At 44.7% G+C, this 14,524-nt stretch overlaps 1 protein-coding gene across 1 annotated transcript in view; it reads right to left on the minus strand.

Moving 5' to 3' along the window:
• Positions 1-4,887: 4,887 nt before the first annotated feature.
• Positions 4,888-14,524, minus strand: part of LOC135104351 (uncharacterized) — a 21,382-nt gene continuing 11,745 nt past the window's right edge. Inside the window, exons 4-15 of the mRNA XM_064011660.1 lie at positions 14,252-14,365; positions 13,467-13,667; positions 12,364-12,506; positions 11,870-12,011; positions 11,490-11,620; positions 11,030-11,189; positions 10,631-10,909; positions 10,397-10,515; positions 10,137-10,308; positions 8,504-8,695; positions 6,896-7,071; positions 4,888-6,444 (exon numbers count right to left, since the gene is read on the minus strand). Of these exons, the coding sequence (XP_063867730.1) occupies positions 5,380-6,444; positions 6,896-7,071; positions 8,504-8,695; positions 10,137-10,308; positions 10,397-10,515; positions 10,631-10,909; positions 11,030-11,189; positions 11,490-11,620; positions 11,870-12,011; positions 12,364-12,506; positions 13,467-13,667; positions 14,252-14,365 (2,894 nt within the window). The 3' untranslated portion in view covers positions 4,888-5,379. The remainder of the gene's footprint in view (positions 6,445-6,895; positions 7,072-8,503; positions 8,696-10,136; positions 10,309-10,396; positions 10,516-10,630; positions 10,910-11,029; positions 11,190-11,489; positions 11,621-11,869; positions 12,012-12,363; positions 12,507-13,466; positions 13,668-14,251; positions 14,366-14,524) is intronic.

Consider the following 14,524-nt stretch of genomic DNA (forward strand, 5'->3'; position numbering starts at 1 on the left):
GCAATTGAAGGTCGCAGTTAAGGAAGATCACCTTGCAAATCGCTGACTGCAAGGCGTTGTGAAGAGCAAGCCATATACGCTAACCGGATTACCAAGCAGTAGTCTATTTTGTCTTGTCTCAGACCACAACATTTGCACCCCTGGGACTCAACTTAACTTGATCATTTCAGCCGGTAGAATTCTGTGTGTTTGCGTCACCGCGTGATGTTTAAGTCAACGAAAAAAAAAAAAAAATCAGATTAACTAACAAAGTAACAAATTATCAAAATCAAACTAACTATCAAACTAACTACTAACTAAATGGTAATCTGTCTTCCTATTTTCTTTATTTCTGCATTTGAAGGATTCTGGCTTATGAATAAAAATTAATAAGTAAATAAATAAACAAACTCCCTCTTAGAACAAAAATGCATAGATAAGGCTTCTTACTTTTTTGTGCGTGTGTGAGGAAGATCAGCCAAGGGCAACAAAAAAATAATGGATAAAAGGAATGGTCGCTGAAGTGCCGTTCCCAAAAAAGAATATGTTAGTAGGAGAGCCAAAAGAGAAAGAGAGAGAAGCCAATCTATTTTTCCAGGTGACTGATAATTCTCTTTTGAAACAGATGAAATAACTCCTGATACAACCATGCCTCCAATACAATAAAAAAAAAAAAAAGACACAAATAGAACTATAAGCAGCGATTATCACCCATGACTTAGGACCGCGGATCCCTCTTCAGTACATACACGAGTGGACACTATTGTCGGACCTGCCATCGTCCCCTCTGCCTCCGCCTCAAGTGCTATTCAGGCGACGGTCTTTGTTCCATTGTATCCTTCACTTCAGTCCATCTCTCTCCCCACAATCATCACGCGCCGCTCTAATCTAATCTCGCATTCTGACAAGATCAATATCAAAACACAACGCGTTTCTCCTTCCCATGTTGCAAAAGCAGATATATATATATATATATATATATATATATATATATATATATATATATATATATATATATATATATATATATATATATATATATATATATCGAGAGAGAGAGAGAGAGAGAGAGAGAGAGAGAGAGAGAGAGAGAGAGAGAGAGAGAGAGAGAGAGAGAGAGAGAGAGAGAGAAGAGAGATTGGATGGTTGACTGAATGATAAATAAACAACCAAATAAACTAATAGATGAGTAAATAAATAGAAATGCAAGTGATTAACTAAATAACTGACTGACTAATCAATCAATTAATTCATTAATTAGTTAATCAATTGATCTACTTATTAATAAAATAAGTAAGTAAACAAACAAGTAAATAAAAAATAATAAATAGGTAAAATATGTGAGTAAACAAATAAATAAATGAGTAGATAAATAGATAGATAGATAAACAGACAAACAAACAAATGATTAAATAACATATAAGAAGACAAGCAGGTGAGCAGACAAACAGGCAAACAAACAAAAGAAAACATTCGCAGAGAGACCACATACCCACCAGAAGTCTCACCAAACGCTTAACATTCCCGCCACCCATTCCCATCGCTATTAAGCGCTAAATAATCGAAATAGTCACACACCACGGCACCACACAGCACCTCGAGGCCTGCTGGGAAGCCCTGCAGGGTAATCCCATTGTGTGCGCCAGAAACACTCGCTGCTGCTGCACGGGCGGTCGTTCCTGCTTCCTGCCGCGGCCCTTCACACCCAGCCTGTCCTGCTCGGTGGGTAATTCCTCCCCTGTTTCTAGAAGACCCACCGTTTCCCACTGCAGTATTGCATTGTCATCACTCCAGCACGTGTTTCTCTCTACTGGCCACATCTGTTTCCAAATAAGCCTTGAAGTCCGTACTATCTATTATTAAATGGATAGCATTTCTCATTGGAGTGTTGCATTGTCATCACTACAACACGTGCTTCCCTTTACTGGCCACACATGTTTCCAAATAAGCTACTCGTCCTTACTATATGTTATTAGATTGGTATTTACAGGTATATGATGTATACAGCGTAAGATCGTTTGAGAAGAAGCCAGCCTCGCTCTAGATCTTTCAAGCATTCTCGTCCATGAAGGGAAATCGTGTAGGATAACGGATTTTTTCGACTTTATGTATTAATCCTTTCATTGCTGGTCAGTTTTTCCCATTATCATCTACAACTTTTAAGTTTTATTTTTTGGACTACAGTCTCTTAAAAACGTACTTCTGCAGTTTGGCAAAGATGACATTAAGCTCATTGTTTTCCCTATGTGTCCATTCAAACAATTCAATACAGTGACCTCAATGTTAACAAAAGTCGACCGTAGCAAAAAAAAAAGGGTTAGCTGATTATTTTTCTTTTCTAATCGTCTGTATGCTCACCTGTCTGCGAGGAGCCTCAAAATGTTTAAACCAGATACAGGTACTTGTCGATCTTATGGAGAATGTTTATCACATTTCATCTAATGTACAGAAAATACTTACATTTCAATATGAAAAGAAAATTTTTACTCATTATAACGTGTCTACAGAGAGTGCGCACCACATTTCATTAAGTCAACTGTCCCATTTCGAGCGGTTTATCCCCATGAAGACTGTTTATTATTATCTGAATATATTAATCCTATTGAGAATGCTTGCTACACATCCCTGAGACTACGAAAAATGCTTGGTAGATTTCATGTAGTCAAGAGCGCAAAACTGTCTTGACCTTGGCCTCCCCCTGCACCGCAAGCGAGAATCACACACGGGACGCGGAGCACCTTATCCTCCTTGGCCTCCTGGCACGATTACCTTCAGCTTATAAGGTCCTCGGGAGAGCTTTATGTGGCTGCACATTTCCCACGTATGGGTTCCTGAGGTTATTAGGTCTGGTCACGCGGAATCATCGAGACTGACCACATTCACGGAAAAGGAGACATGCGATAATAAAGTGTAATCCGTATACGTAATCTGTATTTTGAAGCAAGGGTGGCCTGTAATACTTTTTTTGCGGATCAGCGTTGTCCTGTCTGTGATGGTGGCTAAGTGTAAGAGGTTTATAGTGTGGCAGAAACACATGTTATACTGTGTTATTTATATTATATAAGCGAGATATAGACAGTCATAAGTAAAATGTATCGCGTTGTATGTTATCTATGTTAAGTGAGTTATCCAGTAGCCATAGCAAATTGCAAGCAGAAAAATATGTGAAAAGAACCAACACCTTAGTTTACTCTTGTGTGCTTGGTGAAAATGCTTTAAACGGATTATACTTTGCCGGCTTATGGACGATCTATATCTGTGTACCTCAACCTTCCTGGTGCATGGTGCAGCGCCCCTCAGCCATGCCTTCGCCCTGTCACCTGGTCCGCCCCCAGCGTCCTTCAAGGCGAGACCTGCAGCCCGCAACACACACACACACACACACACACACACATGATCGCAGTATGACTATCTTACTGCAAGGCTCTCGTCACTAGACCACATTAGTATGACTGAATGCAAAAAAAAAATATATATATATGATAATACATCTGGTATTAATTGAATTGACGAGTTAATAAAGAGTTTTCGATACAATATAGATTAAGAAAGTTTCGCATCTATTCTATGCATAACAAGGAATATGTCATTCACTAAAACATATTCTCTTACATATTCTATAACTTCGAGATCAAAACATGAAGATGCATCAAACCATTTATTGAAAATATTGTATACACATCATCATCCACTTCGACTTGTGTCCTGAACCGAGGAGCGAGCAGGTTGAGAAAGGAAACCATGGGACGGCAGCCGACCCCGTCAAGGCAGAAAAGGAGAAACAAAGAAAACTGTAAACACAATAAGGCTAACTGAAGGCAAAAAGGCGACACCGAGGCTGCTCAGGGGTGAATAGTAAGACAAGTTATAATAATTTATCTAATTGCTGTTGTGTAAATAACGGCCTCACCATCACCGCAGATCCTCATCCATCCAGACCCCATCTTGTATAAGCTTATATCATATTCACTCAAAGTTTACATTGACAGTTATAAAAGGATCTACTTATTGACTGATACCGTTTGACGCTACAGCAATGCGGTCATATGGCGCCCAGTCAAGCAGACATTATGGTATACATTCCCAACAACCCTCACATAAGACTGCCACTATATCCAGGTTTATCTCACATACTCCAGAGATACATTTATCTTCGGTTGATCTCTGCTTTGAGTCATGTCCACTCCCCAAGAAAGTAGTGACAGGTCAGGTCACAAAAAAAAAAAGTGTGATTTAGTATGAGTCCCAATTCTGATATCACTTCCAGGACAACAAAGACTAAAGCGGCCGAGGGAAGCACTAGTAAAGGAACACAACCCACAATGTAAACACCTCAACACTAAATCATTAGGCTTAGTAAATAATTCTCTTATACAGCAAACATGTGAGAACTGACTGTTATTTTTCCTGACAATTCCTCGCTTCCATCTCAAAATCATAATAATATAGCTCCTCATATTTTCCAAATCATTATCTAACAAACTATTTAATTACAAAATTAAGTGAAAAATTAACACAATGTCTTCTTAGAATGTTATTGATTCTAGGATTTTTACAACATCCGTGGCCTTTTTTTTTTTTTTTTTACTTTTTAAACAGACTGCAGCATGGTTCCCAAATTTGACGGGAGCCCTGGAGGTCTTTGGCTGTCAGGCAGAGAACTAGTGAAGTGTGGCATTTGTAACCCTTACCATTCTTTTATATGGCACTTTGCCACAGCGGGCATCTCTCCATCTAAGTAATATACATATGTGCGAATAATTAGCAGTTTTCTCCCCTAGCAGTGAAGGTACAAACCATTACAATGACAACCATTACAAGCTACCTGACAGAATGTGCCAATGCAATGCCAGCTGTGCATTGCAATCATGAGCTCCTTATGCTACTACTTTGATCTAACTTGACTGAACTAAATACTTATTGATTGTCTGGCGTTGCCTTACTCTTGCTTATCTAGTTTCTGGATGAGAGTTTCCGGATAACACGTTATGTCAGTCAGCATTTGGAAGCAGATGATCAGGCAAGTGATGCCCTTCAGCTTCACCTCCTGTGTCCGTGTAACTGTAACACACACACACACACACACACACACACACACACCATAAACGACCATCACTTCAGACCTCTGTGCTGTTGCTAAGGGGTCGCTCTCTTTAGGGAGGGAACGGCAGGACAACTTCCTGTGGATGCAGCTTACTGGTATGTGTCTCGAAGTGTGGACGGAACTTGAGCGAGGAAGGCAGGCTGACGTTTGACTCAAGGGAGCTTAAAAAAAAAAAAGCTGAAAAAAGCTACAAACATGAACTGCACTTAAGCTTCCTCTAGTGCTACTGAAAAGAGATTAAGTATCACACATGTTCACAGTTCCCTTCTTAATAATCTCACATACTGGTGGAAGTCTCAAAGAATCGTCTCCTCAGAAAACCTGAGCCGCCGCATGGAGCGAGGAACTTCTTGCGCGGCCTGCTCCTGTCCAGCAAGCTCGTGTTCGCTCACCGCTTCTGCTGACTGCTGCTCTCTGCCTATCATGGAACGGGGCCGAGGCTGTCCCGCCAGCTGGAGACGATGTAGCAAGGCCGGCGGGTGGCTTCCTTCCTGCTCATGTGCCTGGCGTCGGGGTGGCCGGCGGGTCTCTGCTCGTAGTGGGTGTGGCAGACTCCACCTCTTGTTCGGGAGATCGTCACGGGTCGTGCTGGATGGCAAGAACAAACTGTTGCGATTGAAGTTGGTGTTTGTGTCAAAGAGTGTGTTGTGTTGTGCATTGCTACTTGTGTTGATACTGTTGTTATTGTAGGCGTCTTCCGGCGGCCTGCCCGGGTGGTGTGGAGCCCCGGGCGGTTGGTTATAGTTGCCGTCACGTAGCCGAGAAGCCGGCTGTCTTAAGCTGGTATTTCTAAAGTCACGTCCGCGTATTGATTGAGGCCTCAAAGTCCTTGGTAGGCTATCTGGTTTCATATTCGGGGAGAATTTGACCCTCCAGTCCTCATAGCTCTCCGCCAGTCCACCTTCATCATACGAGGCTTCTGTCGAGCACTTCTCTGCCCCTTGAGGTGTGCGGTCTTTCACCGGGTTGTCACCATTTCCATTGCTCTCGAGGGAGAGTGAACCGGACTCCTTGCAGTAACTTTCCTGAGGAGGAAGGCGTATCCACAAGCCAGAGGACTTCTGTGCGGAGAGGTGAAGGCGAGGGTCGTGGAGGGAGGAGGCGAGCACCCAGCCTCCAGGCACGTGCTGCAGCCACTCGCCAAGCTGCTGCTGCTGCTGCCCCTGTTGTCGCCGGTGGTTCTTATCACCAGCCACGTGCTGCAGTTTTCTAGCTAGCGTGTCTTCACATTCTTGAGGCACCAGCTGCATCCACTCCCCAATGTGCAGCTGCTCCCCGCCCGTGGCCTCGGCCTCCTTGGCGGCGGCAGCTTCAGTCTTCGTCTCATGGAGAGCAGACGCAGCCTCCTGCTTCTGCCGCACCTGTGGGAAGGTGAACCCATTATATCCATGTATTCTACGGTAGTCACACAGGTTTAGATCAGTGAAGGGTGATGTGAATCTATCATCTGTGTTTCACCTTTTTTTATATGTCCACAAACATCAATTCCCCCACAAAGACTATTTTCGAAAGCCACACACATGATTATTGAGGTTCTCATAATGTTTTTCCCCATGTACGGCGTAGAATTCCCGTAAAACTGTCACCATAATCCCTAAAACACCCTTGAAAACCCCAGTAACTTCCTCCAGAGTCTATTAGAAGAGGATTAAACACTGAAACACACACACACACACATACACACACACACACACACACACACACACACACACACACACACACACACACACACACACACACACACACACGTGCTGCACAACGTCATGGCAGTGTGCGGCTGTTACCAAGCGGCACTGTCTCCTTACTCCTTACCAGGCCGGCGCTGCAGCTCAGCGGATCCACCACAACCCTAAACACTTGATCCTCCTCCTCTTCCTCTTCCTCCTTCTTGCCCATCATCGGTGCTTCCTCGTCATCTTGTCTGTCTGGCGTGTCTTCCTCGTCCTCCTCCTCCTCCTCCAGGGCAGTGCCGGGCAGACACTCGCTCCCTGACACAACACAAGACAAAGAGACGCTTACTAGCAGGGAAGAATATCAGGTGTGTACAGGATAATAAAAGACGAGTATTTAAAGCACCACATTGGAAGAAAGGGAAAGAAAGAAAGAAAGAAAGAAAGAAAGAAAGAAAGAAAGAAAAAGGAAGCTAGGAAAGAAAGAATGATTAACTGACTGATTGATTGACTGACTGAATGATTGAATGAATGAAAAGAAAGAAAGAAAAGAAAAAAAGAGAAAGAATAAATAAACAATTAAATAAATGAATAAAATAAATAGAATAACAAAAGGAGAAAGAGAGAAATTTGAAAGAAAAGAAGAGAAAAATTCAAGGAAAGAAAAAACGGAAAATTATAGAGAGACGAAGAGAGACTTACAGAAAAAAAAGAAAGGATCAAAGAAACAAAGACTTAAAGAAAAAAAAAAAGAAAAGAAAAAGAGACACCTGGCTGGGTAGGGAGGGGGTGGTGGCAGATGAGTCTAAAGCAGGGAAGGCAGAGGTGTGTGTGTGTGTGTGTGTGTGTGTGTGTGTGTGTGTGTGTGTGTGTGTGAATGCCTTCCTCGGTCTATCTCACCTTTGTGACGCACCTTCCGAGAGGCGAGTGTTTCTGCCCGGCTGTCCTACTGAGGCTTCTGTGAGGCAAATACCTACGTATGGTGTGTGTGTGTGTTTGTGTGTGTGTGTGTGTGTGTGTGTGTGTGTGTGTGTGTGTGTGTGTGTGTGTGTGTGTGTGTGTGTGTGTGTGTGTGTGTGTGTGTGCGTATGTGTGTTCAGACGTATGTACATTATCTCCTTCCAGTCTCGTGTTAGTAAATGGCTCAATCAACTCCTATGACGGTATTTCTTGTTTTGTTCTTATTACGTCGTGCAGTTTTCAGTAATCAAGCATTGTTTCGAGAATAGAGACACTTCTGGAACCTGACTGGCTATATTTATACTTTTCCTTCTTTTTTTTTTCTTCCACTTTTATATTTATTTTTTTTCTCTTGACTAGATTTCTTAATGCTTAAAGAGAAAAAAAAGAAGAGCATTTAATTACTGAAGTTTACATGTTTGCCCAGTCATCGTGAATCGTGACTTTCTCTTTTGGCTGCAGATTTGCGTCACAGTAAGAACCGGACGTGGAAATAACGCCGCAATTAGTGAACATTACACTAATACTTCACGTGGTAAGACCCTAATTGATCCCGGAATTCAGAATTGTTCACGAGGGACTTTCATGTCTTTCAGCAACAATTTAAAACACACGATCAAACAGAAGAAACAAACAAGGGAAGAAAAAAAATGCCAGATAAATTAGGGAGACCTGCTCGAAATTACCATCCGCCTTGTTATTACTGTTATGGTGACCTTTTTAATTAGTTCCCGCGGCCGCCAGGTGTTCCCACGAAGGTTAACAAGGTGAACAGGGCCGGTAATCTTACCTGGGCGAAGCATAGGCCGCCTGTCCTCCGTGGTGGCCGCCAGGTGATGGGTCTTGCTGCCCCCGCGCCTGGCAATCCTCCGGCCCCTGTACAGCCTGGCACACACGGCCGCCGATGCCACAGCTACCGCCACCACCATTCCCCCCACTGCCCCGCCGAGCCGCCCGCTCTGCACGCCGCCACCACCTCGCTCTGTGCACATTGTCAGAAGGAGGAAACACATTTTAACCATAGCGAAAGGTGACAAGGCCGTATTCTGAAATACTACACTACACCTCCAATATATTTAAAAGGTTCTAGTTGAAGTGACATGTTTTTAAGAGTGGTTTTACGGTCCCAGTGGCAGATTAAAAAGATTTATGTATTATTAACAGGAGAAACACTCTTGAGAACCTACCTAATCATCTCTGTGGCCTTTGAAGATAGTCGTGGTGAGAAAGCAGTGTGTTTCCGAATATAGGTCTTGCTTGTCATGATATAAAAGGTTTTGAAGGTACGTGAGAGTACCCTAATACAACTAGTGTATATTAAAAGGACCCCGTATTTCATTCACAGTGAAATAATAGTAACTTGATCTGAGTTAGGAGAGTTTTTAAAAGGTGCATAAGGCTATCTAATGCAACTAGTGTATATAAAAAGAGATTCGTATTCTGAAAAGCTTTGCTCTCTCATAAAGGTTATTTTCGAAGGCCCCACGAATTTCCTGTTTATGGAGCAAAATTCCTGTTAAACTGTCACCGTAACCATTAAAATCCTTGGAAATCCCAGAAACTTCCTCTTAGGCCTGTTGAAATTAGTACCTTATACTGAAACGTTTGAGAGTACGGTCCATGGTCATGTTTTTTGCAAAATGAGTCTACTGTACAATTTCGCTGACCAAACAATTATTATATGAACCAATCCCTCCAAAAATCTCCATAAAAACACAATTTCACCTAAGACCAAGGTAAGATCTTGGCAACTAATGTGTACACTCAGGAAGACGCCAGTTTGAACAGATGAACCTGGTCGTGCGTCAAAGTAATGAGCTCACCTTTGAAATCCACCTGACACCTGACACCAACCGCTGTGCACATTACCCAACCTATGATCACCGCACGTATTATCCAAGCCACAGTATGCAGAGAAATTAAAAGGGGAAAAAATCCTTTGGGGGAACCTAGTAATGATGGGTGGGGGAATGTAACAACAACACGCCACCTGCAGTACGTAAACAAAGAGACGAACACGGAAGCCCCAAACTGCTGGTGCACGTGTACCTGAAATGACACGCCGGGGAAAGGCAGGTGGGGATCGTTTCCATATTAGTAGAGAGAGAGAGAGAGTGTGTGTGTGTGGGTGTGTGCGTCTTTCTGTCTGTCTGCCTGTTTATTCGTATGTGTGTTTGTTTGTGTCCTACAATACAAGGCTCGTATAAACCAACAATTGCAAGGGACAAAAATTGTTGGTGGCTAATATCAGAACACCAACTTTCCTTTGTTCTGTCTTTGCATTTACTAACAGCCCGGTCTCGCACTCTCGCGGTCCAGTAAGTACAGCGCTGACCTATTCATTGAGGCGCGGGGGGAGGAGCTGTGGTGGTGAGAAGGCGGAGAATGCAGCACGAATGATGCGCGCCAAGGGAGACACTTACTTGCAGGAGTCTCTGAGGTGTAAGCGCTCACCAGCACGGGCGGGGAGGTGACGGGGCCGTAAGTCACGTATACCTTCAGCCTATAATTGGTGCCCGCGTGCAGGTGACTCACGTTGAAGGTTGAACTCGTGGAGGTGACATTGGCAAGCAGCGTCTTGTTCTCTAGATACACCTGGCGGGGAAGGTGATGTTGAGTGTTCATGCAAGGTGAAGGGTGAGCTGTATAGCAACACCTGGTGGTGTCTGCGTGCAGTACTGACCTCTGCGGTGTAGAGGGTGGCGGTGTGGTCCTCCAGCTGCGGCGGCGTGAGGCAGACCAGGGTGAGGGAGGAGGTGCTAATGTGCACCACGCGGCAGGACCAGCCCGGCACGCCCACCTCTGTCCGCCAGCACGAAACAACCAGTAATGAGTCAGTCACCCGTGCCAGATATCACACTATAAGAAACACGTGTACTGATCCTGAAGGGTTTCACGATGGACAGCTGCCGCTCACCTCGAATAGTAAAGTTACAGGGAACTATTTGGTCACCGATCTGATTGGTGGCCCAGCAATACAGCTTCCGGCGGTGGTTGGTGGAGGGTGCCACCGTCAGTAAGGAGGTGGCCACGCCTCCACCACGCCTCAGGGGCTCGACACTTGTCATCTCATCCCTGTCCTCCCACTGCCAGTAGATAGAGTCAGGCGACGGGAGGGATGTCACGGAACAGTTCACGGTGACTGGCTTATCATAGATGAAATAAGTGGTGACAGATGCCACGCACTTGGGTCTGTCTGTTCACGGAAATTTGAATATAAAAATACAATAAGAAGTCACAAATTCATACGAATATAATAATTCAAAGAATACAAATTCACTGCAAGAAGATAAAAATGCCAGCAATTACTATTCACATTTGATGGTAAGGGTGACGGTGGCGCTGCGCACCCTGGCCAGCATGTTTGCCGCCTCGCAGCTGTACCGACCCGCCTGGTGCCGCCTCACGCCGCGCATCACCAGCGAGCTACGGCTGGTCACCACACCCGCACTCCTATTCTGCACCACCTGGCGCCCCTGCAACACTTGCCTGTCACTCACGCACAACAGACTTCACCGAGTGCTGGGTCATACAAGGTACAAGATTCGTGGTTCAGCGGCGTGAAAAATCCAGGCTATCTCTGATAAAATAAAAACTGAAATGCAATAAATTTCAATATTCTACCGAGATGATGATGATGATGTGAACTTTGAAAAGACTTCCTTGCAAAGAAAAAAAACTATTAAGGTTGTGTATTTCAGCGCACTGTTGTGGCCTACAGTACAGATGGTGACGGTGATGGTGCCGCAGTAGTGGGGTGACAGCTAACGACCCACCTCGTGGAACCATGTGATGGCTGTTGCTGGGGGATTGGCGGCCACGGAACAGGTGAAGTACACGTTGTCTCCTTCCTTCAATGAGCTGGCACGCAGGGGCTGGCCCAGGGACGCCCGCACCGACGGTGGGTCTGGCGCGCCCAAAGACATGCAACTTCTTAACAAATGTGTGTTGCTACTCAGGCTTATTTAGCAGTGTGTCAACGCAACACCACGTCCAGAACACTTAACACATGTCCCGGAAACTACATGACAAGAACATAAGAACATGGATATATCTAATGGTTTCAGTTGTAAGAATAGTGATAAAAAACATAGACACATTTGCAATGATTAAAGAAGGGAGCACCATTACCCCTAAGGATGCTGGCAGGACTCACAGTGCACGATGAGCGTGGTGAAGTTGGTAAGGCTGGCGTTGAGAGCGAGATTGGTGGCGATGCAGGTGACCCGTGCCAGATGCAGGTGGCGAGTTGCGTTCAGGATCAACTCACTGCATGTTTTGTTCCCTTCTTCCCAGCTCTGGGGAAGGGAGGAGAACCAAAAGACAGACCTCAGCCGTGTATTTACTGTAGTATGCCTCACAACGTCAAAGGAAGAACTTTGACGATTATTTAATACTATTAAGTAGCACACATAGGAAAGGTTTGAAATTACTTTATATATTATTGTCATAAAGTTAGATATATGAGTCCTGTAACGTAAAATTAATTAGACAGTATTGGAGGCTGCAAGCACTGAGCAATTCCAGGCAGAACCAGCACAGTCTAGTATTAGATCGAATTAAACCCGTCTCAGCTAATGTTACATGTACTGTGAGTGTAACCAGTCCCTCCTTTCATAATATATATGGTATGCATAGTCCTGCCCTCACCTTGCTTTCCCTCATTACGATCTGCTGCAGGGTCCAGGAGAGGCGCGGGGAAGGATTGGAGCCAGCAGCTTCACATCTCAGCACTGCCCTTTGCCCCTCCACCAGCGGAGCGGACACACGCATCTTCACGCTCACCGGCAGCACTGGAACAAACCACACACTGCCATTACCCTGCAATGCGACACCACGACAGATTCCGGGATAGGTTCAGAATTTCAGCACACCTTCAGGAAGAACAGTCAGTGAACCGCTCAGTATTTTTTATGTAAGAGCGGCACTGGGCAAGGCAACAAAAAGAGAGAAAAAAAAAACCCACTCAGGTATCAGTCCCAAAAGAAAGGTCAAAAGTGCCATCCTTCTTGAGAGAGTTTAAGTCGTGGGAAAGAGGAAATACAGAAGTAGGTAGAGAGTTCTAGAATTTAAGGTTTATCGGAAAAGAAGTGAATGATTGAGAATACTGCTTAACTCTTGCATTAGAGAGATGGACAGGAAAGGGGTGAGTATAGATCGCACATCAATTATGGAAGTTACCGTAGCTCAACACAATATAATGAAATACCAAATCGACACAACCCAATGCTGCTTGTGATGGCCCAACACATCACTAAGGCGATGCACTAAACCTGACGTGCACGAGGCAAGGCACCACGATGCACGCGGCGCCACACAGATCACAGTGTGACGTGACGCCCCATCACCAGAAAACATTAATGCCACCACTGATGCATTGCCAAACTCATTCTTCATCTGCTGCCGATTATGTGTGCATGTGAGTGTGTGTGTGTGTGTGTGTGTGTGTGTGTGTGTGTGTGTGTGTGTGTGTGTGTGTGTGTGTGTGTGTGTGTGTGTGTGTGTGTGTGTGTGTGTGTGTGTGTGTGTGTGTGTGTGTGTGTGTGTGTGTGTGTGTGTGTGTGTGTGTGTGTGTGTGTGTGTGTGTGTGTGTGTGTGTGTCTGATTGTTATTAACGTCATTATTATTAACCAGCTGATTAAAGCCACAATAACCAGTGACGCACATATGAACGAATCACGCAGCTTCAGTGTTCACTAATGAAGAATTCCCATGTCTTACCCTAGCGCTGCCCACGCCGCCCCTTCACTCACGGGTCATGTGCACGGTGACGGTGGCGGCGGCGGGGCGGTACAGGCGGGAGTTGTTGGCGGTGCAGGTGAGTCGCCTAAGGTGCCACGCGCGGGAGATGTTTTCCACCACCAAGTTGTTTTCTACCTTCGCCTCCACCAGCTCCCGGGAACTCTTGAGCACCATCCCGCCCGTCCACCACCGCACAGTGGGCTGCGGCACACCTGCAGAGGGAGGCCTGCTGCTAAGGTACTAAGAGCCCCTCACGAGTCTCGACAGTTCCAGTCTGTGTGTGTGTGTGTGTGTGTGTGTGTGTGTGTGTGTGTGTGTGTGTGTGTGTGTGTGTGTGTGTGTGTGTGTGTGTGTGTGTGTGTGTGTGTGTGTGTGTGTGTGTGTGTGTGTGTGTGTGTGTGTGTGTGTGTGTGTGTGTGTGTGTGTGTGTGTGTGTGTGTTGTTTCCTTCTTTGTCTATTTATCTTGTTGGTTGTCTATCAGAATGTTATTATAAAATATAAACCAATGGATTCCAGTGAAATTTTGAGGAAAGGAGACCCATTACCAAATCAAAGGCTTATAAAAAAAAATAAATAAATAAAAACTTTGATATGCTGATAGATCCAAAATATTTTTAAGTTGATCCCTCAGACTTCGTGCGAAAAAAAAAAAAGTCTACTGAAAATGTCACCCATATTTCATTACATCTACGGATGCTGCCCTTCCCCATTCATAACAAATGTACAGAAAATATCCATCAGGGCTTCATTTGTGTCCCTGGGTGACGTTGAGGACATTCAGTAAAGACACATTACCTTGGCGAGCAACACAAGTCACGTTGAGGGTATGTCCAGCAGGGTAGGGCCCCAGCACTCCATTCCGCACCTCAAGGCCTCCCTCCTCCAGGATGTCCACACTCCGAACAGGCTCTGAGGGCACCATGTTAGCAAGGAAAAAGAGGACTAGTTGATGGACTGACTACATAGATAGATAGATGGATAGATAGAGAGATAGATAGATAGATAGATAGATAGATAGATAGATAGATAGATAGATAGATGAGAGAGAGAGAGAGAGAGAGAGAGAGA

Source organism: Scylla paramamosain, chromosome 10 (assembly GCF_035594125.1).
Source record: "Scylla paramamosain isolate STU-SP2022 chromosome 10, ASM3559412v1, whole genome shotgun sequence".
NCBI classification, from domain to species: Eukaryota; Metazoa; Arthropoda; class Malacostraca; order Decapoda; family Portunidae; genus Scylla; species Scylla paramamosain.